The sequence below is a fragment of the Coregonus lavaretus genome (assembly GCF_964263955.1).
Source record: "Coregonus lavaretus genome assembly, chromosome: 11".
NCBI lineage: Eukaryota > Metazoa > Chordata > Actinopteri > Salmoniformes > Salmonidae > Coregonus > Coregonus lavaretus.
Window position 1 is genome coordinate 33,477,409 of NC_139998.1, and position 27,602 is coordinate 33,505,010.

A 27,602-nucleotide genomic window follows, 5' to 3' on the forward strand; every position below is an offset into this window, starting at 1 on the left:
AAACTGATATCACAAAAGGAAAATAAAAAAATAAATAACAATCCTACAGAGAAAACCTTCAAATAAGGAAAAAAGTATAACCAAGCAACACTTCTTCAAAAGGAGAAGTGCTTCAAAAACACTTTTCATACTGACACCCCCAGTAAGACCCATTCCATTCATGACATTGAAATGTGACCACTTCCCTGGACTTTAACCCATCCTTATTTGGTTTACAGATGCCATGTTTAAGGAGACAAACAACATAAACTGTTTTCACTTTGATCATAAGAGAATGAGTATGACAACAGAAATGAATTGAATGATAAAGGAGAATAAGCAGTAATGCTGCGCTTGAAAGCTAAGACACAAAAAGAGAACCATGATTATGGATGAGTCTTCTTTGAGGGAATGGAGAGTGGTTGGGATAATTAAGGCAAACGAGACAACCCAATTAGCCCTATTAATTGAGAGGCAGGAAAATGGATGGGTTAAAATACCAGATGCAGTAGAAAAAAAGAAAATCCTGTGTAACTAATCCTGACTTCAAAAGGAGGCACTGGGGGAGGCAGGTATACTGTACATTTCAGTGTGGGGCCGGAGGGGAGGGGAGAGGGCACTATTGGACTTGACAGAGAGGTGAAACAAGCAGAGGACAGTAATGAGAATGTATGGAGAAAGCAAAACCTTTACTTCGACCTGAGATTGAGTTGCACCTAGGTGCAGTGCTAGACAACTGGTACAAGAAGGGTGCCAAACGTACATGCTCACACAAGGAGCTAAGGTGTCCATTCAAACTAATAATAATAATAATAATAATAATAATAATAATAATAATAATATAGAAATCTACAAAAAAAGAATGCAAAGGAAAACATGTTCATAAAAAAGAAAAAAGGCAATGGACAATATGTGGTGATACAGACAACATTCTGGGGTAAAGAAGAGAGAAAAGTCATTTTATATCTAAATGATCATTTTCTTTGCTTGGAGAAGTATGACGCATAAGAAATGGACTGTAGTGGAGATCATAAACTATTAAACCTGAAGGATTTCTTATATATATATATATATATATATATATACATATATATATATATATACATATATATATATATATATATATATATATATATATATATATATATATATATATATATATATATATATATATATATATATAACATCCCCAAAAGAAAAAGAATACAATAGCAGCTTCATTCTGTACAGGTGAACATCTGAACAGTATAAAAGTTATAAAAGTGACAAACCAATGATGTGTGTGAAAATGATCCTAAGGTCTAACATACAACTGTAAGACCTTTATATAAATGTTTGAATTGTACAGAGAGACAATGACTAGTCTAAAAAAATACCTGCTGTGTACAATGCCTCGCATGCCTTTAGCAGACGTATGTACGCTCACAAGGTGGAGTTCTGTTGAGTCCTTTAGTTTTCCTTGTATCAGAACTGATCCAATACCTTCCACTTCAGGTTTGTTTCTGTATGTGTTGCATTTTTGGCGCCAAGTCCTTTTTACTCAATGTCTCTGTTGGTGATGTTGGTATTTTCATCTCTCAGATGACATACAATAGAAGAGGAATCCAATAAGGGCTCTGATGTAAACCAGAAAAAAATAACAGAAGAGAAACAGGCAGATTCCTTTTACAATGTGATTGTAATTGTGAAGTAGAAAACAAAATCAACAGGTTAGGATGCTTGATTGTGTTTCTCTCCATGTCCAATCAAAAGGACAAATGAAGAGCAAGAGGGAGAAAATCACTAACTTTGATTTGGCAAAAAAATTGGCCGATTCACAATAGCCCCCCCTCTGTCATATCTACCCAAATAATTCCCTCCTACCCAGGAATATTTACAGGAAAACCAATTATCCTAGTCCAGAGCACATTAATGTCTGAAATGTGGGAGAAGTATACCAATGAAAATAAGTTTGGAAGAGCAGCTATATTTTGCTGTCGAGAGAATCATGTGTTTGTATAAAAATACAGTGCATTTGGAAAGTATTCGGCCCTTGACTTTTTCCACATTTTGTTATGTTACAGCCTTATTCTAAAAATATTTTTTTATTTTTTAAATCCTCATCAATCTACACACAATACCCCATAATGACAAAGCAAAAACAGGTTTTTAGACATTTTAGAAAATGTATTAAAATGAGAAAATGAAATATCACATTTTCATAAGTATTCAGATCCTTTACTCAGTACTTTGTTGAAGCACCTTTGGCAGCGATTACAGCCTGAAGTGTTCTTGGGTATGACGCTACAAGCTTGGCACACCTGTATTTGGTGAGTTTCTCCCATTCTTCTCTGCAGATCCTCTCAAGCTCTGTCAGGTTGGATGGGGAGTGTCGCTGCACAGATAATCTCAGGTCTCTCCAGAGATGTTCGATCAGGTTCAAGTCCGGGCTCTGGCTGGGCCACTCAAGGACATTCAGAGACTTGTCCCGAAGCCACTCCTGCGTTGTGTCTTGGCTGTGTGCTTAGGGTCGTTGTCCTGGAGCAGGTTTTCATCAAGGATCTCTCTGTGCTTTGCTCTGTTCATCTTTCCCTCGATCCTGACTAGTCTCCCAGTCCCTGCCTCTGAAAAACATCCCCACAGCATGATGCTGCCACCACCATGCTTCACCGTAGGGATGGTGCAAGGTTTCCTCCAGACGTGACGCTTCGCATTCAGGCCAAAGAGTTCAATCTTGGTTTCATCAGACCAGAGAATCTTGTTTCTCATGGTCTGAGAGTCCTTTCGGTGCTCTACAATAAAGTCCTGATTGGTGGAGAGCTGCAGCGATGGTTGTCCTTCTGAAGTTTCTCCCATCTCCACAGAGGAACTCTGGAGCTCTGTCAGAGTGACAATCGGGTTCTTGGTCACCTCCCTGACCAAGGCCCTTCTCCCCCCGATTGCTCATTTTGGCCGGGCGGCCAGCTCTAGGAAGAGTCTTGGTGGTTCCAAACTTCTTCCATTTAAGAATGATGGAGGCCACTGTGTTCCTAGGGACCTTCAATGCTGCAGACATTTTTTGTTACCCTTCCCCAGATCTGTGCCTCGACACAACCCTGTCTTGGAGCTCTACGGACAATTCATTCGACCTCATGGCTTGGTTTTTTCTCTGACATGCACTGTCAACTGTGGGACCTTATATAGACAGGTGTGTGCCATTCCAAATCATGTCCAATCAATTGAATTTACCACAGGTGGACTCCAATCAAGTTGTAGAAACATCTCAAGGATGATCAATGGAAACAGTATGCACCGGAGCTCAATTTCGAGTCACATAACAAAGGGTCTGAATACTTGCAAACCTATTTTCACTTTGTCATTATGGGGTAAAAAAATATTTAATCCATTTTAGTATAAGGCTGTAATGTAACAACATGTGGAAAAAGTCAAGGGGTCTGAATACTTTCCGAATGCACTATACACACACTCAGATATACACATTATTATCTCAGAAATTATCTAAATGGGATCGTCTGTTGGATTTTCTAGCAGATATGCTTCAAATTCTTTTTATAAGTTATTGTCTCTCACTTACAATACCTGTCAGTCAGGGAATATTGATGATGTCCTTCTTTAAGGATTTTTTAAAAGTAACAAATACTAAACAAGAAGTAAACACTAGAGCTTCCCAGTGTTGTTGTTCGGTCTGAGCCACCATACTCAAAACGCTTTAGCAGGTTTCTGTGCTGTTTCTCAGTCTTGGTATTCAATCATAAATCTTGATAATATTATTTAAAAATGAAAGACTCCTACTGCAGTAGAGTAGTATAATGTCTGTCAGTTATTCACTCATCCATCACCCCATTATAACTAAAGCAGGGGAGAAGTTTATGTTACCCTGTGTGAGAAGAGGAGGAGTGGGGTGATCTGGCTGAGGGGGGAGGAGGGGAGCAGGAGATCAGCAGGCTGAAGACTGGGGCAGTGGCAGCGCCCGCTCATTCTTGCGCCCCCCGTTCATGTGAGCGTAGTTCTGTGTGTCCTCAAAGTTGGGCCGCAGCACCACCACTGGCCCGTTGGCTGATACCTGTCCTGAGTGCTTGTCCAAGGCCAGGCCTGGGGAGGCTGAGGCAGACGCAGCCGGGGCTGAGGTGGAGGGAGAGCCAGGTCCCATCAGGGTATTAGAAGGGCCTTGCATTGGGCATAACTGCTGGGGAGGAGGGGGCGCTGAGCCCCCTGTGGCCCCCATGGGTCCCTGGGAGGGCTGCGGGACAGCAGTGGGGGGTCTGCTGGGTGCAGGGTCCAGTGGCACGTTCTCCATGTTCTCCACCTCCATGTCCAGCTCCTCAGTGTCCGGGGGCTTGTTCTCCTCGCTGAAGAAGAAGCTCATCTCACTGAATGGAGCCTCCAGCTCCTCCTTGAGGCTATTGATGATCTCCAGGAAGGAGGGACGCATCTTGGGGTTGTACTGCCAGCACATCCGCATCAGCTCAAACCTAAGGGCACAAACACATGATCTCATTTATTATACATAATATGAAGGATTCAACTCAAATATGTTCCAATACATCTATCATTGCATCTTCTCACCATAAGGTGGTAGAGTGCACCAAGATAGAGCCCATGAAAATGTTTCTGACACTCACTGAACCAAACAACTTCCAGAGGTTTCTATACAAACAGCTACTGCACTCTGCATAGAACATCAGTAAGATTCTACCATCAAATATCATACTGCTGAATGTGTATAACTAGACAGTAAATCATAAATGAGCATACTGAGCTAGGCCAGCGACAGAACACAGAAAACATCAAAACAACATCATAAAAAGAGAATCATTACAGTTTGGTGTGGTGCTCCACCACACACCACATACAGTTGAAGTCGGAAGTTTACATACACCTTAGCCAAATACATTTAAACTCAGTTTTTCACAATTCCTGACATTTAATCCTAGTATAAATTCCCTGTCTTAGGTCAGTTAGGATCACCACTTTATTTTAAGAATGTGAAATGTCAGAATAATAGTAGAGAGAACGATTTATTTCAGCTTTTATTTCTTTCATCACATTCCCAGTGGGTCAGAAGTTTACATACACTCAATTAGTATTTGGTAGCATTGCCTTTAAATTGTTTAACTTGGGTCAAACGATTTGGGTAGCCTTCCACAACCTTCCCGCAATAAGTTGGGTGAATTTTGGCCCATTCCTCAAGACAGAGCTGGTGTAACTGAGTCAGGTTTGTAGGCCTCCTTGCTCGCACACGCTTTTTCAGTTCTAACACAAATTTTCTATCGGACTGAGGTCAGGGCTTTGTGATGGCCACTCCAATACCTTGACTTTGTTGTCCTTTAGCCATTTTGCCACAACTTTGGAAGTATGCTTGGGGTCATTGTCCATTTGCAAGACCCATTTGCGACCAAGCTTTAACTTCCTGACTTATGTCTTGAGATGTTGCTTCAATATATCCACATCATTTTCCTTCCTCATGATGCCATCTATTTTGCGAAGTGCACCAGTCCCTCCTGCAGCAAAGCACCCCCACAGCATGATGCTGCCACCCCCGTGCTTCACGGTTGGGATGGTGTTCTTCGGCTTGCAAGCCACACCCTTTTTCCTCCAAACGTAACGATGGTCATTATGGCCAAACAGTTCTATTTTTGTTTCATCAGACCAGAGGACATTTCTCCAAAAAGTATGATATTTGTCCCAATGTGCAGTTGCAAACCGTAGTCTGGCTTTTTTATGGGGGTTTTGGAGCAGTGGCTTCTTCCTTGCTGAGCGGCCTTTCAGGTTATGTCGATATAGGACTCGTTTTACTGTGGATATAGATACTTTTGTACCTGTTTCCTCCAGCATCTTCACAAGGTCCTTTGCTGTTGTTCTGGGATTGATTTGCACTTTCGCACCAAAGTACGTTCATCTCTAGGAGACAGAACGCGTCTCCTTCCTGAGCGGTATGACGACTGCGTGGTTCCATGGTGTTTATACTTGCGTACTATTGTTTGTACAGATGAACGTGGTACCTTCAGGCGTTTGGAAATTGCTCCCAAGGATGAACCAGACTTGTGGAGGTCTACCATTTATTTCTGAGGTCTTGGCTGATTTATTTTCATTTTCCCATGATGTCAAGCAAAGAGGCACTGAGTTTGAAGGTAGGCCTTGAAATACATCCACAGGTACACCTCCAATTGACTCAAATGATGTCAATTAGCCTATCAGAAGCTTCTAAAGCCATGACATCATTTTCTGGAATTCTCCAAGCTGTTTAAAGGCACAGTCAACTTAGTGTATGTAAACTTCTGACCCACTTGAATTGTGATACAGTGAATTATAAGTGAAATAATCTGTCTGTAAACAATTGTTGGAAAAATTACTTGTGTCATGCACAAAGTAGATGTCCTAACTGACTTGCCAAAACTATAGTTTGTTAACAAGAAATTTGTGGAGTGGTTGAAAAACAAGTTTTAATGACTCCAACCTAAGTGTATGTAAACGTCCCACTTCAACTGTATTACATTATACATAAACAAGCTAAGAATAACTTTTTCAGCCTATTGACATAAACAACCAAGTCATCTCCCTCTCTCTCTCTCTCGCCCAGCAGCCACCTCTCTATGTCTGATCCCACAACAGCCTGTACAGCCTCTCCGCACCAAAGCATTCTGGGTAGTTCTCTCTGAAGCAGACACTTAACTTCAAACTAAGTTTGAGCCAGCGGGAGGGAGGGTTGGTCGGTCATGGCTTGTTCTTTAGCCTCTCAGTGAGTGAGTCTCTTAAAGTTGTCTTTCAGATGGCTAAACTAAACCCCGGCTCCAAGACCTCCCATGAAAATGGCTGTAATGCTTGGAGCTGGGCCCACGCACCAGAGTAACCTGTCTGCTTGGCATTGGCCTGCTGCAAATTCTTCCTGGACAATCTGTCACTGTGTATAACTTTCGCTGATGTGAAATGAGAAAATACGCTGCAGTAAATCATGTCTGCATGTCAGCACCCAGCTCCTCATCACACACAAACACATTCCAGCACATTTTACCTTTCACATCATTTCACTCACATCATGAAATGTAAATGTTGCATCGTTCACAACATTATAAATACCCATACCAATGCAAGCCTCTAGAGATAGAGAGAGCTACAAAAGAGAGCAACCTATGCTATGACAGACCATTAACGTAAACAGGAATCTTCAGCTGCAGACCATTAACATGTTCCACAATATCACCACTCAGAAAACAATTTATTTTCATGCAGTTTCCTAATATTGGACCAAATGTCTAGTCATATTTCACCATAGAACAGTAGCTTAGATATTCCCAGAATTATATCTATATTGAACAAAAATATAAACGCAACATGCAACAATTTCAAAGACTTTCCTGAGTTACAGTTCATATAAAGAAATCAGTCATTTGAAATAAATTAATTAGGCCCTAATCAATGGATTTCACATGACTGGGAATACAGATATGCATCTGTTGGTCACAGATAACTTAAAGAAAAGCTAGGGGCATGGATCAGAAAACCAGTCAGTATCTGGTGTGACCACCATTTGCCTCATGCAGTGTGACATCTCCTTAGCATGAAGTTGATCAGGCTGTTGATTGTGGCCTGTGGAATGCTGTCCCAGTCCTTTTCAATGGCTGTGCGAAGTTGCTGGATATTGGCGGGAAGTGGAACACGCTGTCGTACACATCGATCCAGAGAATCCCAAACATGCTCAATGGGTGACATTTCTGGTGAGTACGCAGGCCATGGAAGAACTGGGACATTTTCAGGTTCCAGGATTTGTGTACAGATCCTTACGACATGGGGCTGTGTATTATTATGCTGAAACATGAGGTGATGGCGGCAGATGAATGGCATTCAAATTGTCATAGATAAAATGCAATTGTGTTCGTTGTCTGTAGCTTATGCCTGCCCATACCATAACCCCACCGCCACCATGGGGCACTCTGTTCACAAGCAGACATCAGCAAACCGCTCGCCAACACGACGGCATGCACACTGTCTGCCATCTGCCCGGTACAGTTGAAACCGGGATTCATCCGTGAAGAGCACACTTCTGCAGTGTGCCACTGGCCATCGAAGGTGAGCATTTGCCCACTTAAGTCAGTTACCCTGGTGAGGATGACGAGCATGCAGATGAGCTTCCCTGAGAAGGTTTCTGACAGTTTGTGCAGAAATTATTTGCTTGTGCAAACCCACAGTTTCATCAGCTCTCCAGGTGACTGGTCTCAGGTGAAGAAGCCGGATGTGGAGGTCCTGGGCTGACGTGGTTACACGTGGTCTGCGGGTGTGAGGCCGGTTGGAAGTACTGCTAAATTCTTTAAAACTATGTTGTAGGCGGCTTATGGTAGAGAAATTAACATTCAATTCTCTGGCAACAGCTCTGGTGGACATTCCTGCAGTCAGCATGCCAATTGCACGCTCCCTCAAAACTTGAGACATCTTTGGAATTGTGTTGTATGACAAAACTGCACATTTTAGAGTGGCCTTTTATTGTCCCCAGCACAAGGTGCGCCTGTGTAATGATCATGCTGTTGAATCAGCTTCTTGATATGCCACACCTGTCAGGTGGATGGATTATCTTGGCAAAGGAGAAATGCTCACTAACAGGGATGTAAACAAATTTGTGCACAACATTTGAGAGAAATAAGCTTTTTGTGCGTATGGAAATGTCAGGGATCTTTTATTTCAGCTCATGAAACATGGGACCAACACTTTAGTTTATATATTTGTTCTGTGTAGTATAGACTATGTGTATTTAATTTTCCACTCATCCCCATAATCATTCAGATTTGATGGAAAGTGGTCCTTTGGAAATCTGAATTTCCTAACTAATTGGGGATATGGACTATTTTGACTATTTGCATTTTTTACGTTGCTGCTACTCGCTGTTTATTATCTATGCATAGTCACTTTACCCCTACCTACATATACATATTACCTCAATTTACCTCGACTAACCTGTACCCCCGCACATTGACTCGGTACCGGAACCCCCTGTATATAGCCTTGTTATTGTTATTTTATTGTTGCTCTTTTATTTTTTACTTTAGTTTATTTACTAAATATTTTTCTTAACTCTTATTTTTCTTAAAACTCCATTGTTGGTTAAGGGCTTGTAAGTAAGCATTGTTGTAAGGTCTACACCTGTTGTATTCGGCGCATGTGCCAAATAAAAATTGATTCGATTTGATTTGATACCCATATATGGTAAAGATCGGAAAACCTTTCAAATATGGCTCATACTTTTTTCTATTATGTTATCGTTGTCTTCTTCTCTCTCAATCCCCCTCTTTCTTCAGACTGACTACAGCATTGTTCACCTCTGCAGCCCCCTGCTGGCTCCTGGCTCTGCAGGTCTCTGTCCTGCAACCCTCCACTAACTCACTACAGGAGAGGCTACCAGCAGCGGCAACCTTTCCAGTATAAACCCTCCTCCACCCCACACTCTCCCTCCCCTGCGTAACACAATTCACACTCTCTTGCAATCAGGACACCACTGTGAGGCTGCCATAGAAACCCAAGGTTTGAGTCTGCATAACAATCGCCCCTCTCTCCCCTCTCTGTAAGGTGAGGTCAGCCATGGAGAGTGGAGGGAAAGAGGGAATGCCTTCGCATTGAGATCAGAGGCAGAGGAGAAATGCATGTACACAGCAGAGCCGTCTGACAGCTAGGGAGGCTGTTCCCTTCCACTTTCCCAGACAGAAAGACAGACTGACAGACAGACACACTGTGTGACTTCATTCAGACTAACAATTCCTGCTCTCTCTCTCTGTCTCCCTCTCTCTCTCTATATATATACAGTGGGGAGAACAAGTATTTGATACACTTCCGATTTTGCAGGTTTTCCTACTTACAAAGCATGTAGAGGTCTGTAATTTTTTATCATAGGTACACTTCAACTGTGAGAGACGGAATCTAAAACAAAAATCCAGAAAATCACATTGTATGATTTTTAAGTAATTAATTTGCATTTTATTGCATGACATAAGTATTTGATACATCAGAAAAGCAGAACTTAATATTTGGTACAGAAACCTTTGTTTGCAATTACAGAGATCATACGTTTCCTGTAGGTCTTGACCAGGTTTGCACACACTGCAGCAGGGATTTTGGCCCACTCATCCATACAGACCTTCTTCAGATCCTTCAGGTTTCGGGGCTGTCGCTGGGCAATACGGACTTTCAGCTCCCTCCAAAGATTTTCTATTGGGTTCAGGTCTGGAGACTGGCTAGGCCACTCCAGGACCTTGAGATGCTTCTTACGGAGCCACTCCTTAGTTGACCTGGCTGTGTGTTTCGGGTCGTTGTCATGCTGGAAGACCCAGCCACGACCCATCTTCAATGCTCTTACTGAGGGAAGGAGGTTGTTGGCCAAGATCTCGCGATACATGGCCCCATCCATCCTCCCCTCAATACGGTGCAGTCGTCCTGTCTCCTTTGCAGAAAAGCATCCCCAAAGAATGATGTTTCCACCTCCATGCTTCACGGTTGGGATGGTGTTCTTGGGGTTGTACTCATCCTTCTTCTTCCTCCAAACACGGCGAGTGGAGTTTAGACCAAAAAGCTATATTTTTGTCTCATCAGACCACATAACCTTCTCCCATTCCTCCTCTGGATCATCCAGATGGTCATTGGCAAACTTCAGACGGGCCTGGACATGCGCTGGCTTGAGCAGGGGGACCTTGCGTGCGCTGCAGGATTTTAATCCATGACGGCGTAGTGTGTTACTAATGGTTTTCTTTGAGACTGTGGTCCCAGCTCTCTTCAGGTCATTGACCAGGTCCTGCCATGTAGTTCTGGGCTGATCCCTCACCTTCCTCATGATCATTGATGCCCCACGAGGTGAGATTTTGCATGGAGCCCCAGACCGAGGATGATTGACCGTCATCTTGAACTTCTTCCATTTTCTAATAATTGCGCCAACAGTTGTTGCCTTCTCACCAAGCTGCTTGCCTATTGTCCTGTAGCCCATCCCAGCCTTGTGCAGGTCTACAATTTTATCCCTGATGTCCTGACACAGCTCTCTGGTCTTGGCCATTGTGGAGAGGTTGGTAGGTGATCAAATACTTATGTCATGCAATAAAATGAAAATTAATTACTTAAAAATCATACAATGTGATTTTCTGGATTCTGGATGAAAAATTACAGACCTCTACATGCTTTGTAAGTAGGAAAACCTGCAAAATCGGCAGTGTATCAAATGCTTGTTCTCCCCACTGTGTGTGTATATATATATATATATATATATATATATATATATATATATATATATATATATATATATATATATATATATATATATATATATATGTTTCTCTCTCTCTCTCTCTTACAGAAAAGGGCTGATGAGCAGACACTGAACTGTCTCCTCGCACCCTCACTAATCGGGAATGAGGGGCATCTTTCACACACGGGCTGTGGCATCCCTTCTATGGGCCTCGGCTTACTGCTGAGGAGGGAGCTCCCGTCCCACCAGCTGAGCATGGGGGCCATGATGTCACTGTGCTCCATTTAACCTGTGATGTAAATGTCACCAGTCAGGCCTTTGCTTGGCTCCCTCTGGCATATGGATCTCATGATATGGTACGCACATTTGGCCCCTCAGCTCTAAATAGAAGCCACAATGGAAATATTGGCAGATTTAGCTAGGGAACAATGACAGTGAGCTGGTACTAGAGGACAATATCATCAGAAAATGCACCTAAGGAATAAGCCTAACAGTAGAACAGACAACAGGAAAAACACCACATCTTGAAAGAAGTAGCTAATACTGTCATTGAGAAATTCTCCTGCGCCTGACCCAGTCCCTGAGCAAGAGTGACATTGAGAGAAAGAGCAGGGGACTCACAGCATGTCAGGACAGTTGTCAGGCTTGTCCAGGAGTCCTCCCTCCATTACGAAACGCAGCACCTGCTCGTTGGACATGCCTTGGTACGGCTGCTCAGACAAGGTAGCTATCTCCCACAACACCACCCCAAACGACCTGCAGGGGGAGACAGAGAGGAGACAGGCCTGTTAGAAACAACACTCATTTCAAGTTTCAAGTTTTATTAGTCATATATATAGGATACAAATGGTATACACCATCCAACTAAATGCTTACTTGCTGGCTCCTTCTTGACAATGCAACAACAATAAGAAATAATACAAGATAAGAATACGAACATAAAATATTCTACTGAGCCATTTACTTTATATATTTTTGCATAAGTATAATACAGGAAGGCAGAATTTATAGTCCAATATTTACACGTTTTGGGGATGGGGGGATTGGGGGGCAAGTGTTTAAATTGTGCAATATTTAGCAATAATAATAAGAGTCTGGTAGCAGCAGTTGTGATGTGTGTGTGTGCGAGTTTGCGCGAGCTAAGGTGCGGAGAGTCAGTGCAAGTGATCAGTCCAGTTCAAGTGAACAGCTCGAGGCTGGGGTGTGTGGGGTCCTTGATGATGCTGTGGGCCTTCCTCTGGCACAGCTTCAAGTAAATTTCCTGGATGGGTGGGAACATGGTCCCAGTGATATACTGGGCAATCTTCACCACCTGCTGGAGGGCCTTGCGGTCATGGACCGAGCAATTCCCGTACCAGGCCTTGATGCAACCGGTCAGGATGCTTTCGATGTTGCAGTGGTAGTATTTGGAGAGGACCCGGGCTGGCATGCCGAATTTCTTTAGCCGCCTTAGGAAGTAGAGACGCTGTTGCGCCCTCTTGACAAGAGTGGTGATGTTTTTGATGTTGTTGTTTTTTTGTCATTTTAGCAGACGCTCTTATCCAGAGCGACTTACAGTTAAGTGAGTGCATACATTTTCATACTGGCCCCCCATGGGAATCGAACCCACAACCCTGGCGTTGCAAGCGCCATGCTCTACCAACTGAGCAACACAGGGCCTGTTGTTGGTCCATGTCAAGTCCTTGGTGATGTGGACGCTGAGGAACTTAAAACTGCTGACTCTCTCTACTGCAGTCCAGCTGATGTGGATCAGGGTGTGTTCCCTCCTCTGCTTCCTGAAGTCAACAATCAATTCCTTTGTTTTGCTGACGTTGAGGTAGAAGTTGTTGTCCTGGCAGCACAATGCCAGTTCACTTACCTCCTCCCTATAATATAATATGCCATTTAGCAGACGCTTTTATCCAAAGCGACTTACAGTCATGCATGCATACATTTTTGTGTATGGGTGGTCCCGGGGATCGAACCCACTACCTTGGCATTACAAGCGCCGTGCTCTACCAGCTGAGCTACAGAGGATCACATAGGCTGACTCATCGTTGTTGGTTATCAGGCCTACAACCGTGGTGTCGTCAGCAAACTTGATGAAGGAGTTGGTGTCGTGCAAAGCCACGCAGTCATGGGTGAACAGGGACTACAGCAGAGGGCAGAGTACACACCCCTGTGGGGGCCCATGTGTTAAGAGCTCAGTGTGGAGGAGGTGTTGTTGCCAATCCACACAGCCTGTGCAGACCACCATCAGGAAGTCCAGGATCCAGTTGCAGACAGTGGTTTCCAGTCCCAGGGCTATGAGCTTGGTGTCGAACTTGGAGGAAACAATAGTGTTGAATGCTGAACTGTAGTCAATGAACAGCATTTCCACATTCTGAGGTGTTCCTCTTGTCCAGGCCGTGTGAATAGCGATGGAAATGGCATCTTCCATCAGCAGCAGCATACTGTAGTAGGACCATGCAGGGTAATACAGGCAAAATCATCCATACACAGGGCCCAGCAGGGCATGGAAATAGTCTCTGGCAGCACTTTACAAGGATGGTGCTGCATAGTATAATGTTGAGTAAGACCGCTCTCTAACAGTGGGAAGCAGATGGTGCAAAGAACAGAATAAACGTTTTTTCATAAATTCATGCTCCATATATTATTCAAAAAAGGACATAGGCTGCATTGTCTGCCAAATGTAAATGTTTGTAAATGTTTTGCCGTATCCATATTTTGTTCATTCATACAATGAGCCTGTATACTACCTAGAGACCACTAAGGAACTGCAACAGAAAACCAAAACCTAAGCTTGACACAAAGAGCGCATCATTGCCAATGATTATTTGTTAGCTCTCTAAGGCCATACAGTGAGGGAAAAAAGTATTCGATCCCCTGCTGATTTTGTATGTTTGCCCACTGACAAAGACATGATCAGTCTATAATTTTAATGGTAGGTTTATTTGAACAGTGAGAGACAGAATAACCACACAGAAAATCCACAAAAATGCATGTCAAAAATGTTATAAATTGATTTGCATTTTAATGAGGGAAATAAGTATTTGACCCCTCTGCAAAACATGACTTAGTACTTGGTGGCAAAACCCTTGAGGTCAGACATTTCTTGTAGTTGGCCACCAGGTTTGCACACATCTCAGGAGGGATTTTGTCCCACTCCTCTTTGCAGATCTTCTCCAAGTCATTAAGGTTTCGAGGCTGACGTTTGGCAACTCGAACCTTCAGCTCCCTCCACAGATTTTCTATGGGATTAAGGTCTGGAGACTGGCTAGGCCACTCCAGGACCTTAATGTGCTTCTTCTTGACCCACTCCTTTGTTGCCTTGGCCATGTGTTTTGGGTCACTGTCATGCTGGAATACCCATTTTCAATGCCCTGGCTGAGGGAAGGAGGTTCTCACCCAAAATTTGACGGTACATGGCCCCGTCCATCGTCCCTTTGATGCGGTGAAGTTGTCCTGTCCCCTTAGCAGAAAAACACACCCAAAGCATAATGTTTCCACCTCCATGTTTGATGGTGGGGATGGTGTACTTGGGGTCATAGGCAGTATTCCTCCTTCTCCAAACCCGGCGAGTTAAGTTGATGCCAAAGAGCTCCATTTTGGTCTCATCTGACCACAACACTTTCACCCAGTTCTCCTCTGAATCATTCAGATGTTCATTGGCAAACTTCAGACGGCCCTGTATATGTGCTTTCTTGAGCAGGGGGACCTTGCGGGCGCTGCAGGACTTCAGTCCTTCACGGAGTAGTGTGTTACCAATTGTTTTCTTGGTGACTATGGTCCCAGCTGCCTTGAGATCATTGACAAGATCCTCCCGTGTAGTTCTGGGCTGATTCCTCACCGTTCTCATGATCATTGCAACTCCACGAGGTGAGATCTTGCTTGGAGCCCCAGGCCGAGGGAGATTGACAGTTATTTTGTGTTTCTTCCATTTGCGAATAATCGCACACTGTTGTCACCTTCTCACCAAGCTGCTTGGCGATGGTCTTGTAGCCCATTCCAGCCTTGTGTAGGTCTACAATCTTGTCCCTGACATCCTTGGAGAGCTCTTTGGTCTTGGCCATGGTGGAGAGTTTGGAATCTGATTGATTGATTGCTTCTGTGGACAGGTGTCTTTTATACAGGTAACAAACTGAGATTATGAGCACTCCCTTTAAGAGTGTGCTCCTAATCTCAGCTCGTTACCTAAATAATAATATAATATAATAATATGCCATTTAGCAGACGCTTTTATCCAAAGCGACTTACAGTCATGCGTGCATACATTTTTGTGTATGGGTGGTCCCGGGGATCGAACCCACTACCTTGCCGTTACAAGCGCCGTGCTCTACCACCTGGGAGCCAGAAATCTTTCTGATTGAGAGGGGGTCAAATACTTATTTCCCTCATTAAAATGCAAATCAATTTATAACATTTTCTGGATTTTTTTGTTGTTATTCTGTCTCTCACTGTTCAAATAAACCTACCATTAAAATTATAGACTGATCATTTCTTTGTCAGTGGGCAAACGTACAAAATCAGCAGGGGATCAAATACTTTTTTCCCTCACTGTATATCCCCTGCTGTTGAGGGAACTAACCGTGGCTACAAGCTCCACTCTGATGATCTACGTGCATGTGTGCACGTGGGTGGAGTCGTTTTTTTGGGAGCAGCAGACTCTTTTCATTGCATTCCACCCAGAGAGGAAGTCCACCTTGTGTAGTGTATATCCACTAGGGGGCTTGGGGAGCCAGAGTAGCTTACCAAGCAAGAGAGGCCGAGGCACTCTTTTTGACCAGCTAGCGACGACGTTTGAACTTCCGGATCCGGTGTTATATGCCTGTTTACAAATGCTAGCTACATGTCAGGCTAGTCTGGGGTTCTATGCTTTACGACACAATTTTTTTTGCCACAGAAGCAAACATGTCTCTTTTTGAATTGCAATTGCTAGAGCTTGAACAGCAAGACCTTGAACTGCTACTACTACTAAGGAGGTGAAGAAAAAAAAGACTGAGAAAATTAGTCCACTGAACACTAGAAGAGTGGACAATGGAGAATACACGTCTCTTGTCCAACCTATGCGAAGCATTGATGAGGAAAGACATTTTCAATACTTTCGGATGTCGGTTGCCAGATTTGACGACTTGCTTCAGCGGCTTGCCCCTCACATCTCGCACGAGAGAACTCACAGCTTGCCCGTAAGTGCTGCAGAAAGGCTGTCTGTGACCCTTTGGTTTTTGGCGAGTGGCAGCACACAGCAAAGTATCGCTGCGAGTTATAATTTATAAGCTAGGAATCGCGACAGGTTGTGCCATCGTCACGGAAGTGTGCCAGGCTATCTGGCATGTCCTGAAGGAGGATTTTGTTGCTTATCCCTCCGTGGAACAATGGGCCGAAATCGGCAGAGATTTTGGGGATCGTTGGAATGATCTGTTTTGTGAAGTTGCTGTCGATGGAAAACATGTTACGATCTGAGATCCGGCAAACTCGGGCAGCGATTACTACAACTACAAGGGCTTTCTCTCAATGGTCGTGATGGCAGTCTGCGATGCAAAGTACCGACCATATCCAGGTTAGATACGCTAACTACATGTGACTATATGCATATGATGTGAAAATTATACTAATATAGACGTTGTAATGATTTGCCTCACATAAAAGTGATTTTGCATCCCAATAAGAGGATGTAGCCTATGTCCAAAGCATAGGCTACACAGTTGTTACAGTACACATTTGATAGCCTGTTCAATACTAATGGAAACACTTTATTGTATTCAAAGGTTGATGACGCCGAGAAGATCTACAACTACCGCCACTCAAGAGCCAGAAGAATTTCAGAGAACTGCTTTGGGATCCTTGCTGCCAGATGGAGGATCCTGGGACGAGCCCTTGAGGTTGCCCCAGAGAAAGCTGAGACCATTGTGAAGGCCTGTGTGGCCCTCCACAATTACCTTTGCACCACAGACACTGACAACACAGATTCATCAACACGGTACATCCACCCCGCGTTTGTTGACCACTCCACACCCATTGGGGACCTGCTTCCAGGAAAGTGGAGGCAGGTGGTACAAGGGGACACCAGCTTCCTGGACCCAATAAACATGTCGGCAGACAGGGCAACCAGAGTGGCTATAGACGTGTGCTTCCTCACCAGCAGGTCAAGTGTCTTTCCAGGATGCTGCTATCACACATGGCACCCTACAGTAAATGTTGGAGTGTGGTTTGGAAAACATGTGCACACATACGTTATTTTCTTCTGGTTGATGACTGTTTGTTTCATGTTGTGAGCTACACACTTGGTTTTGCTGTTTGGATTTTGCTGTTTTTCTTATTCACACGTTACAAATCACATCCTTGTTTTATTTTTTCATATATTTTTTGGGAGGCTAGACCCTCAAGACATTTACCTAACCTTGTGTTATGTGTAGTGGCCTTTCAATGAGAACTTTCCTGCTATGGTAAATGGGTGAGAATGGCCGTCCAGCTGTAGATAATAAGGCTAGACCCTCGAGACATTAACCTCATCTACATAACACAAGGTTGCACATGGTCATGTGCTGTGGCCTTTCAATGGAGACCTTCCTGCTTTGGTACATGGGTGTGTCCAACTATAGACAATAAGGTCAGACCCCCCCTTTCATTTTTAAATAATATTATCAAGATTTATGATTGAATACCAAGACTGAGAAACAGCACAGAAACCTGCTAAAGCGTTTTGAGTATGGTGGCTCAGACCGAACAACAACACTGGGAAGCTCTAGTGTTTACTTCTTGTTTAGTATTTGTTACTTTTAAAAAATCCTTAAAGAAGGACATCATCAATATTCCCTGACTGACAGGTATTGTAAGTGAGAGACAATAACTTATAAAAAGAATTTGAAGCATATCTGCTAGAAAATCCAACAGACGATCCCATTTAGATAATTTCTGAGAGAATAATGTGTATATCTGAGTGTGTGTATAGTGCATTCGGAAAGTATTCAGACCCCTTGACTTTTTCCACATGTTGTTACATTACAGCCTTATACTAAAATGGATTAAATATTTTTTTACCCCATAATGACAAAGCGAAAATAGATTTGCAAGTATTCAGACCCTTTATTATGTGACTCGAAATTGAGCTCCGGTGCATGCTGTTTCCATTGATCATCCTTGAGATGTTTCTACAACTTGATTGGAGTCCACCTGTGGTAAATTCAATTGATTGGACATGATTTGGAAAGGCACACACCTGTCTATATAAGGTCCCACAGTTGACAGTGCATGTCAGAGCAAAAACCAAGCCATGAGGTCGAAGGAATTGTCCATAGAGCTCCGAGACAGGATTGTGTCGAGGCACAGATCTGGGGAAGGGTGCAAAAAAAATGTCTGCAGCATTGAAGGTCCCCAAGAACACAGTGGCCACCATCATTCTTAAATGGAAGAAGTTTGGAACCACCAAGACTCTTCCTAGAGCTGGCCTCCCGGCCTAACTGAGCAATCGTGGAAGAAGGGCCTTGGTCAGGGAGGTGACCAAGAATCCGATTGTCACTCTGACAGAGCTCCAGAGTTCCTCTGTGGAAATGGGAGAACCTTCCAGAAGGACAACCATCTCTGCAGCACTCCACCAATGAGGCCTTTATGGTAGAGTGGCCAGACGGAAGCCACTCCTCAGTAAAAGGCACATGACAGCCCGCCTGGAGTTTACCAAAAGGCACCTAAAGGACTCAGGCCATGAGAAACAAGATTCTCTGGTTTGATGAAACCAAGATTGAACTCTTTGGCGTGAAAGCCAAGCATCACGTCTGGAGGAAACCTTGCACCATCCCTACGGTGAAGCATGGTGGTGGCAGGGAAGCATTCTGTGGGGATGTTTTTCAGTGGCAGGGACTGGGAGACTAGTCAGGATAGAGGAAAAGATGAACAGAGCAAAGTACAGAGAGATCCTTGATGAAAACCTGCTCCAGAGCACTCAGGACCTTAGACTGGAGCGAAGGTTCACCTTCCAACAGGACAATGACCCTAAGCACACAGCCAAGACAACGCAGGAGTGGCTTCGGACAAGTCTCTGAATGTCCTTGAGTGGCCCAGCCAGAGCCCGGACTTGAACCCGATCTAACATTTCTGGAGAGACCTGACAGAGCTTGAGAGGATCTGCAGAGATGAATGGGAGAAACTCCCCAAATACAGGTGTGCCAAGCTTGTAGCGTCATACCCAAGAACACTTGAGGCTGTAATCGCTGCCAAAGGTGCTTCATCAAAGTACAGAGTAAAGGCTCTGAATACTTTTTTTTTTTTTTTACAAATTTGCTAACATTTATATAAACCTGTTTTTGCTTTGGCATTATGGGGTATTGTGTGTAGATTGATGAGGAGGAAAACAACAATTTAATCAATTTTAGAATAAGGCTGTAACGTAACAAAATGTTGAAAAAGTAAAGGGGTCTGAATACTTTCCGAATGCACTGCATTCGGTATAAAAGTATAAAAAACATGCACCAAAAAAATCCTATAAATTACCCACCACCTTAACGTACGAATAATAAAAAAAAAAAACACACAACAACAGATTTTGGGGTGAGACAAACGGGAGACGTTGATCTGCAGGAATAGACACCATACATGTTACCATGACGTTGTAGACAGCCTTTGCTGAACACTGCTGCTGTTTCTGTAACTCCTGCTGCAGTTTCTTTAAGTCATCCACCCGTTGCATAATGTCAGTGTCCAAAGGGTCGGGGAGATGGGAGGTTGATGGAGTTGCAGGGCAGAGAAAAGGGTGCGCCTGGACGGTGGGCTAGGTGTTGGTGAGAAGGGGCATTGGGGAGAGGGGCCGGAGAGGTGATGAATCAAGGCATGATGAACCACCTGTAGATGGGCCCTCAGGGCTCAGCTCCATCTCTGGACTGTCCAATACACCACCCCCCTCCAACACCAACAAGCAGATGGCGAATGTATTAGAATACAATACAAGCAATTTTAAAACATCTCCATGGGTTCCTTTGAGTTAAAATGTTTACCCAAAATAACTGATTTCATTAACATCTCAATCTACTTAACACAACACACTGTCTGTTTTCTGATGTTTGAACTAGCCCTGCTAATCATTATGATAACACAGGCACTGAATATTTCCCACTCACAGTTTCTCCCATCCAGAAAAGAGCTGATTTCACATGTTCTAACTAGGTCTGCTAAACATAAGATCACACACACACACACACACTGACTGTACAAAAGGACTCGGCTGCATGACGAGTACATACCGTATCTGGCATATTGGTGTCTTTCTGACAATGTTTCACGAAGCCAATCCAGTTGTCTGACAATCGGTGGAACACACCAGCGGCAGCCCCACTCCTCGTCTCCTTCACCCTTTTCAGATTGCGAACATACCGGTCCCGAATCTTTCTCCATGTTTCTTTGGTATCAGTATCAGTGTTCACATTTCGTGATATCTTCCTCCAGTTGATGTCTTTAGCTTGCTTGTCCGAATACAACCGCATCGAAGGGTTGTAAAACTTATCGTATTGCCTCACCAGATCGCACAGGCGCTCCTCCAAACTGGCCATAGACATAATTGCGCTTAGCAAATCTCGAAATAAAAAGCACAAAAAAGGAAGCTTGCAAGTAGTAGAAGTGAAGTAGCAGAACGTCCATCTCTTCTGTGTTTATACCAGTATAAAAAATGTATGCACTCACTAACTGTAAGTCGCTCTGAATAAGAGCGTCTGCTAAATGACTAAAATGTAAATAACAGAAGGGATACTGGAAAATATGTGATATAGACACAGGGGCGGGACTTCCATTGCAAAACGCACTCAATACTACCCCTCAGTCTTAGCAAAGGAATGATACGTCGGGTCTCAATTTCCAAGTAGGAAAAAACTGTGTTGAATGACGGAGCATTTTACAAAGAGCAGCCCCTTTTGTGAGGAGAAACGACATTGCAACACTGCGCTATGCTCCGTCGGCTCTGTTTGCGTATTGTCTGTAGACCCCTTAAGACGGCTCTCAACACAACCCTCATATTACCGAGTGGGGTCATTTTGACCCCAAAGGCATATTTTTTTGACCCCAAAGCCCATAGGTGTTTTTTCATGTCTTCCAATTTTTCATGACTTTGTCAGTCAACTTGTTCTTAATAAATAGATATATTTGTTAAGTGTTTCTGTATCAGTATGGGAAAAATATATATATATAACATACACTACCGGTCAAAACTACTCATTCAAGGGTTTTTCTTTATTTTTACTATTTTCTACATTGTGGAATAATAGTGAAGACATCAAAACTATGAAATAACACATATGGAATCATGTAGTAACCAAAAAAGTGTTAAACAAATTAAAATATATTTTATATTTGAGATTCTTCAAATAGCCACCCTTTGTCTTGATGACAGCTTTGCACACTCTTGGCATTCTCTCAACCAGCTTCACCTGGAATGCTTTTCCAACAGTCTTGAAGGAATTCCCACATATGCTGAGCACTTGTAGACATTGTTAATGTTGTAAATGGCTATTGTAGCTGGAAATGGCTGATTTTTAATGGAATATTTACATAGGCGTACAGAGGCCCATTATCAATGTCTACACTGTATTTCTGTTCAATTTTATGTTATTTTAATGGACAAAAAAATTGATTTTCTTTCAAAAACAAGGACATTTCTAAGTTTCCCCAAACTTTTGAACGGTAGTGTATATGCTTAGTTGCAGTCAAAACAGCTCATAAAAAGTATGTCAGTGGTATGAATACTTGATAGAACTATAGTAGAGAAACCAGCTACCCTCTGAATGTACACATAGTGCTGTATTGGTGTGTATTCTCCGAATAATAGTTATTCTCCAGGAAATGTTACATAAATACCAGAAATCCTATACTATATTCTATATGTGCAACTTGTTATGGTATTTTGATTGCTATAACATTTGGTTTAACATGACATCGAGGATTTGGGCATGCTTTTTGAAGCGTCCTGCCATAGGCCTTACCACTCCCATTGTTTCACTAGCAGCGATGCTAATGCTATCTGTGGGGTAATAAATAAAGAAAACTTTGCCATATTTCTGGTCATTGTCTCTCAGGATCAATGGATGAATCACTTTTTGTGAATAAAATTAAGAACATTTCAAAATTTGGTGTACCGCCCCTTTAAATGGCAGTCGGTTTTATCACATAAATATGATAAAATTAGTATTTACTTCAAAATTCTAAGAACTAAATGATACTACAACCAAATTATGGTAAATCAGCTTTTTAGTACTAATGTGGATTGTACTTCTGAAAAAATGCTGCACATTATTTAAGGGAAAATATAAATATTTTTGTTTTACAGAATATTCAAATTACCTGTAATTTTGCTAGAATAACAGTCTGTTTTGGTTATTTTTTATTTTAGATACACATTATTTACATGCCTAATGATGTTTTAATAAGAAATAAGTTGATATTTTTCTATGATTGTTGCTTTTTCCAATAGTTTCTTCTTAGGGTCAAAATGACCCCAGTTGGTAATCCATGTATGTAAAAGATGATGGTAGTATGAGTGTTAAAAAAGCCTATTATAACATTGACTTGTATCTAATTGGCTGAAACAGGAGTGTGTTGAAATACAAAACCACATTAAGATACTTTTTTAGATAAACAACTAAAGACACCTACTGGTAATTTCATAGGAGCCCAGAATGGGTTCCCACAATGTTGTTTTCATCTGTGTGACTTCAAAGAGGAAGATAGGGAGCAGGACGTGGAGGTGAATCTTTGTTGGCACTCTAACCCATCATTTGAAAACATCTGGAGGAGTTTAAGTGTGCTTGTAGGGACAGACCCGTGGGACACTTTGGATGGGAAACAAAAACTAAGGAGCTAGTAAACAGCTATATTTCTCTAAAGCAGCCCATTCCAGAGAGAGAACTGTAAGGAGCCTTGATCTGCTGTTCTAAACTCACTCTATGTTCCTGAGAGCACAGAGGATCTTGACTAAACAGGAACTGTTTTTCACTGCCAAGACGTACTGTACCTACTAACTATAATAGCATCCAGATGAATTCCTAACTTCCTTAGGACATGGGCTGTGTGTGTGAAGTGATAGGCCTGTTTTCTCCATGCTAGTCCCAGAGAGAGCATGCAATATTCTAGCACACAAACAGCTAGTGTACTGCGCAGGTCTGTGTAAGCGTGTGTGTGTATGAGTCAGAGAGGACGGCGGGGAGGTCTTACCAGACATCAGAGTTTGTGGTGAACACTCCGTCTTTCAGCGACTCTGGGGACATCCAGCGGACTGGCAGAAGGCCCTTCCCTCCTTTCCGATAGTAATCCGTCTCGTAGATGTCTCGCGTCATGCCAAAGTCTGAGAAGAAGAGAAGAGAATTTTGAGTGGCCACTAAATATCCCACTAATTTGAGGGAGAGGATGCTCATGAGGCCTAATCCATTCCCTCACCTCTCCTATTCTGTCCATTTAGATCTACAAGCTATTCCTCCCCCTCAAGCACTAAGTGATCTCAAAATACTTACTTTGGAGTACAGCAGAGGGAGTTTAGCATTAAACAAACAGGGGGGAGTAGAAGTAATACTGTATTTTAAGGCACTCACCTCCGATCTTGACGGTGAAGTCCTCCGCCACCATGCAGTTCCTGGCAGCCAGGTCTCTGTGGACGAACTTGTTGGCATTGAGGTATGCCATGCCGTCCGCAATCTCCCCTGCCATCTGGATCATCTTCTTCAGAGGGGGCAGAACCTGGCTGGACGAGTTCTGTGGCAAAGAGGCAGAGACGTGAGCACAAGCAGGCCATTCAGTCTCTCCCTCCAACCTCCTTCTCCCTGCTGTCTGCAGCACTGAACCATGGCCAGGGCACACCACACAATGTGAGAGACCAACTGACGGAGGTGTGTGTGTGTGTGTGCGCCGTATTAATACATGATTAATGTACTGACACATAGACTTGAGTTCTGTGAGAGACTATGTTAGAAAGAGCAGGAGGAGTAATGTACATACCTCTTTACGGAGCGAGCGCAGGTGACTCTTCAGGTCTCCACGGGTCATCAGCTCCATTATCACCAAGGTGGGCTGTCCCTGAGAGACCACGCCCAGCAGCCGCACCTACACCAATCAGAACACAGCACAGAGATGGTGTCAGGGTACAAATAATTCTCGTTGGTGTAGTATTCCTTCTGAAACATTTGGGCAAGAAACAGATTTCTAAGTGCTAATATTCCCTAAGTGACTGAAATGATGTGGAATGTTCTTGCTTTTGAAACTACTCTGGCTCCTCTTAACTAATACTACTGTGGAGCTTTGAGGAAAGCAGGAAAAAAACCTCCTCCTTGCCTCTAAATTATTCAAATTGAGCTTAATAATTAAGTGTTTGGCTTTTAATCACCAAGACATGCTGAAAGGTTGTAACAGAGTCTTTCCAAGGGGGAAATCCTTAACATTTCCGTTTAGCTGAATTAATGAGGATTCGGCTGTGATAGAGCACAGAGGTCTCAGATCACACAGTTACAGCTGGCCTCAGGTTATACTGGAATTTTACTGCAGCTCCCTGTGTAGCTTCCTGTGCCCTGGGTAGTGTGCCCTGGTTTTGACCTCTGACCTCAGCAGCCAGCCAGGTGTCTCCGACCCTATGCAGCATTCTCTGCCTGAGGCCCTTTGTTTCTTACCTTGAACCTCTGTGAAATTGAAGCAATGATCTCATCACTCAAAGCTAGTGTTTCTGAGCCAATGTCCCTGATGTTAAACTGGTGTTTTGGACTCTGTCTCTCTCACCACATGGTGACAGTTGAACTCCTTCATGACAGAAGCCTCATTGAGGAACTCTATCCTCTCCCTCATGCTGGCCGACTCGTTGACCGTCTTGATGGCCACGCGTGTCTCTGGGTCGTCTTTAACCACGCCCTTAGCGAGGCCCTCGTACACCATGCCAAAGGAACCCTGGCCCAACTCCTTGTGCATGGTGATCTTCTCCCTGGCCACCTCCCACTCATCTGGAACATACACTGAACACAGGAGGAGAGGACAGTCAGAGACAAAGTGGGACATTTTGCATTTAAAATGATACTGTAGGTGTTCAGATGGTTCTTACTCTCAGCAGCACTGAAGTACTCAGGGTTGACAGAAGCATAGAGGACACCATTCCCCAGCCTGTCACTGTTCCTGTGGACACAAACACATCTGTGTGAGCCAGTGAAGGCAGCTTCGGCAACAGATAAATGGGATCGTTCATTCTGCAGAAAAGCCAACAATCTTATGAACTGCCTAAGGCAGGAAAATGATCACAATAGCACTATTATATTATTCAACGGATTAATATCGCACTAGTCAAACATTTTGTTACAGAGATACAGTTACCTTTTTTTGTTGATAAAGAAGAGTGCAGTGATAAGGCTGGTGATAAGGATTATCACTATGATGGGGATGATGATGACCAGATAGAACGTGTTGTCGTAGTCCCCTGCAACAAGATGATAACAGAACAACTATTCAAATCTGACCAATGAGAAAACGAGGATTTAACACCAATAGAATTTCTGAGCATGAAAATCATCCATATAAAAGGCTTTTTTATGAGGAAATGCATGTGTTCTTCATACGATTGGGTGGGGTCACGTAGAAGGACACTGGCTCAGTCCAGGACCCGTTTCCTGCCAGGGTGGTGGCACGCACGCGGGCAGAGTAGTTCCCAGAGCCCAGGTTGGTCAGACGAGCTCCTTTGTGCACTCTGTAGTGCTGGCTTGACACACACTCATGTTTCTCAGGCTGGAAAACACACATACACAGACAAAGTGTCAACCTGATGTCTGAGTGCCACAGTGGGTTGAGGGGTTGAGGCCCTGCAGAACTCCCAGGGGCCTCAGGGGCCCTGGCCCATACAGACTCACCTCGGTGCCCTGGCGGAACTTAATCTCATACATCAGGATGAGACCGTTGGGGTTGACAGGCTCCGGCCATCTCAGCAGCACCGACCCATCCCCCTTTTCATCCCTCTCCTGGATCACCCTGCCTGGCATGTCATCCGCTTTGTCTGATGGGCAGAGACACAGACACTACATATCAGATGGCTTTTTTTTTTGGCCATTTCCAAAGAGGCACAATGAGCCTAGAACAATAACACTATGCAGATGGCCATGGTCATGATTGTGGACTACAGGAAAAAAAGTGGACTGAGCATGACCCCATTCTCATCGACGGGGCTGTAGTGGAACAGGTTGAGAGCTTCAAGTTCCTTGGTGTCCACATCACCAACAAACTATTATGGTCCAAACACACCAAGACAGTCGTGAAGAGGGCAAGTTATACAGCTGCACCATCGAGAGCATCCTGACTGGTTGCATCACCGCCACTACAGAGGGTAGTGCGTACGGTCCAGTACATCACTGGGGCCAAGCTTCCTGCCATCCAGGACCTCTATACCAGGCGGTGTCAGAGGAAGGCCCTAAAAATTGTCAAAGACTCCAGCCACCCTAGTCATAGACTGTTCTCTCTGCTACCGCACGGCAAGCGGTACCGGAGCGCCAAGTCTAGGTCCAAAAGGCTTCTTAACAGCTTCTACCCCCAAGCCATAAGACTCCTGAACAGCTAATCATGGCTACCTGGACTATTTGCATTGTCCCCCCCACCCCACCCCCTCTTTTACGCTGCTGCTACTCTGTTTATTATCTATGCATAGTCACATTAACTCTGCTCACATGTACATATTACCTCAATTACCTCGACTAACCGGTGCCCCCGCACATTGAATCTGTACCGGTACCCCCTGTATATAGCCTCGCTATTGTTATTTTACTGCTGCTCTTGAATTATTAGCTATTTTTGTTTTTTACTTATCAATCTTTTACTTAACACTTTTTAATATTTTTTATTAAAACTGCATTGTTGGTTAAGGGCTTGTAAGTAAGCATTTCACTGTAATACCTGTTGTATTCAGCGCATGTGGCAAATAAAAATTGATTTGATTTCGATTTGAAGGTGTTGTTGTTGAAGCCTTTGTGTCTAGCGTCGTCTGTGTCTGTGTGTGTGACTGCCTCACCTGCAGGTTTGGTCCTGGAAAAGACGAAGGCTCCAGCACTGCAGCGGCGGACCTCCTGGTTACAGGCATGGATGTCGATGCGGTAGACAGTGAAGGGCTGTAGGTTGGGGATCTCTATAAACTCTGTCTTGCTCCGGTCCTCCATGAAGGGGAACTCCCTCTCGGGGGGTTCTCCGTCCGTCCCATTACCCTCCAGGCCTGTGGTGTTGCCACCCCGCGCCAAGGTGCCGTTAGCCACACCAAATAGATCCCTACGCCGCCGGTCAGGGGGTCTGAAGGACAAAGGGGGTTGCATAAATAAATGTTAGAGAGAGAGACCCACTGACTGACTGTAGCAGAAAAGGCACATGTGCGGCAAAGAAAGACATTGTCTCTTATCCTAAGGTTGAGGAGAAGGAGGAGTGGAGAAGATGTGTGGGCTTTCAGCTTCTCTGGAAGGGAGCTGAGGCACAG

At 43.7% G+C, this 27,602-nt stretch overlaps 1 protein-coding gene across 1 annotated transcript in view; it reads right to left on the reverse strand.

Moving 5' to 3' along the window:
- Positions 1–2,078: 2,078 nt before the first annotated feature.
- The window catches only part of igf1ra (insulin-like growth factor 1a receptor), a 38,712-nt gene continuing 13,188 nt past the window's right edge, over positions 2,079–27,602 (reverse strand). The window contains exons 7-17 of the mRNA XM_084172050.1: positions 27,150–27,421; positions 26,002–26,144; positions 25,714–25,879; positions 25,472–25,574; positions 25,206–25,276; positions 24,890–25,119; positions 24,119–24,223; positions 23,716–23,875; positions 23,342–23,471; positions 11,795–11,929; positions 2,079–4,430 (exon numbers count right to left, since the gene is read on the reverse strand). Coding sequence (XP_084028176.1) covers positions 3,896–4,430; positions 11,795–11,929; positions 23,342–23,471; positions 23,716–23,875; positions 24,119–24,223; positions 24,890–25,119; positions 25,206–25,276; positions 25,472–25,574; positions 25,714–25,879; positions 26,002–26,144; positions 27,150–27,421 — 2,050 coding nt within the window. The 3' untranslated portion in view covers positions 2,079–3,895. The remainder of the gene's footprint in view (positions 4,431–11,794; positions 11,930–23,341; positions 23,472–23,715; positions 23,876–24,118; positions 24,224–24,889; positions 25,120–25,205; positions 25,277–25,471; positions 25,575–25,713; positions 25,880–26,001; positions 26,145–27,149; positions 27,422–27,602) is intronic.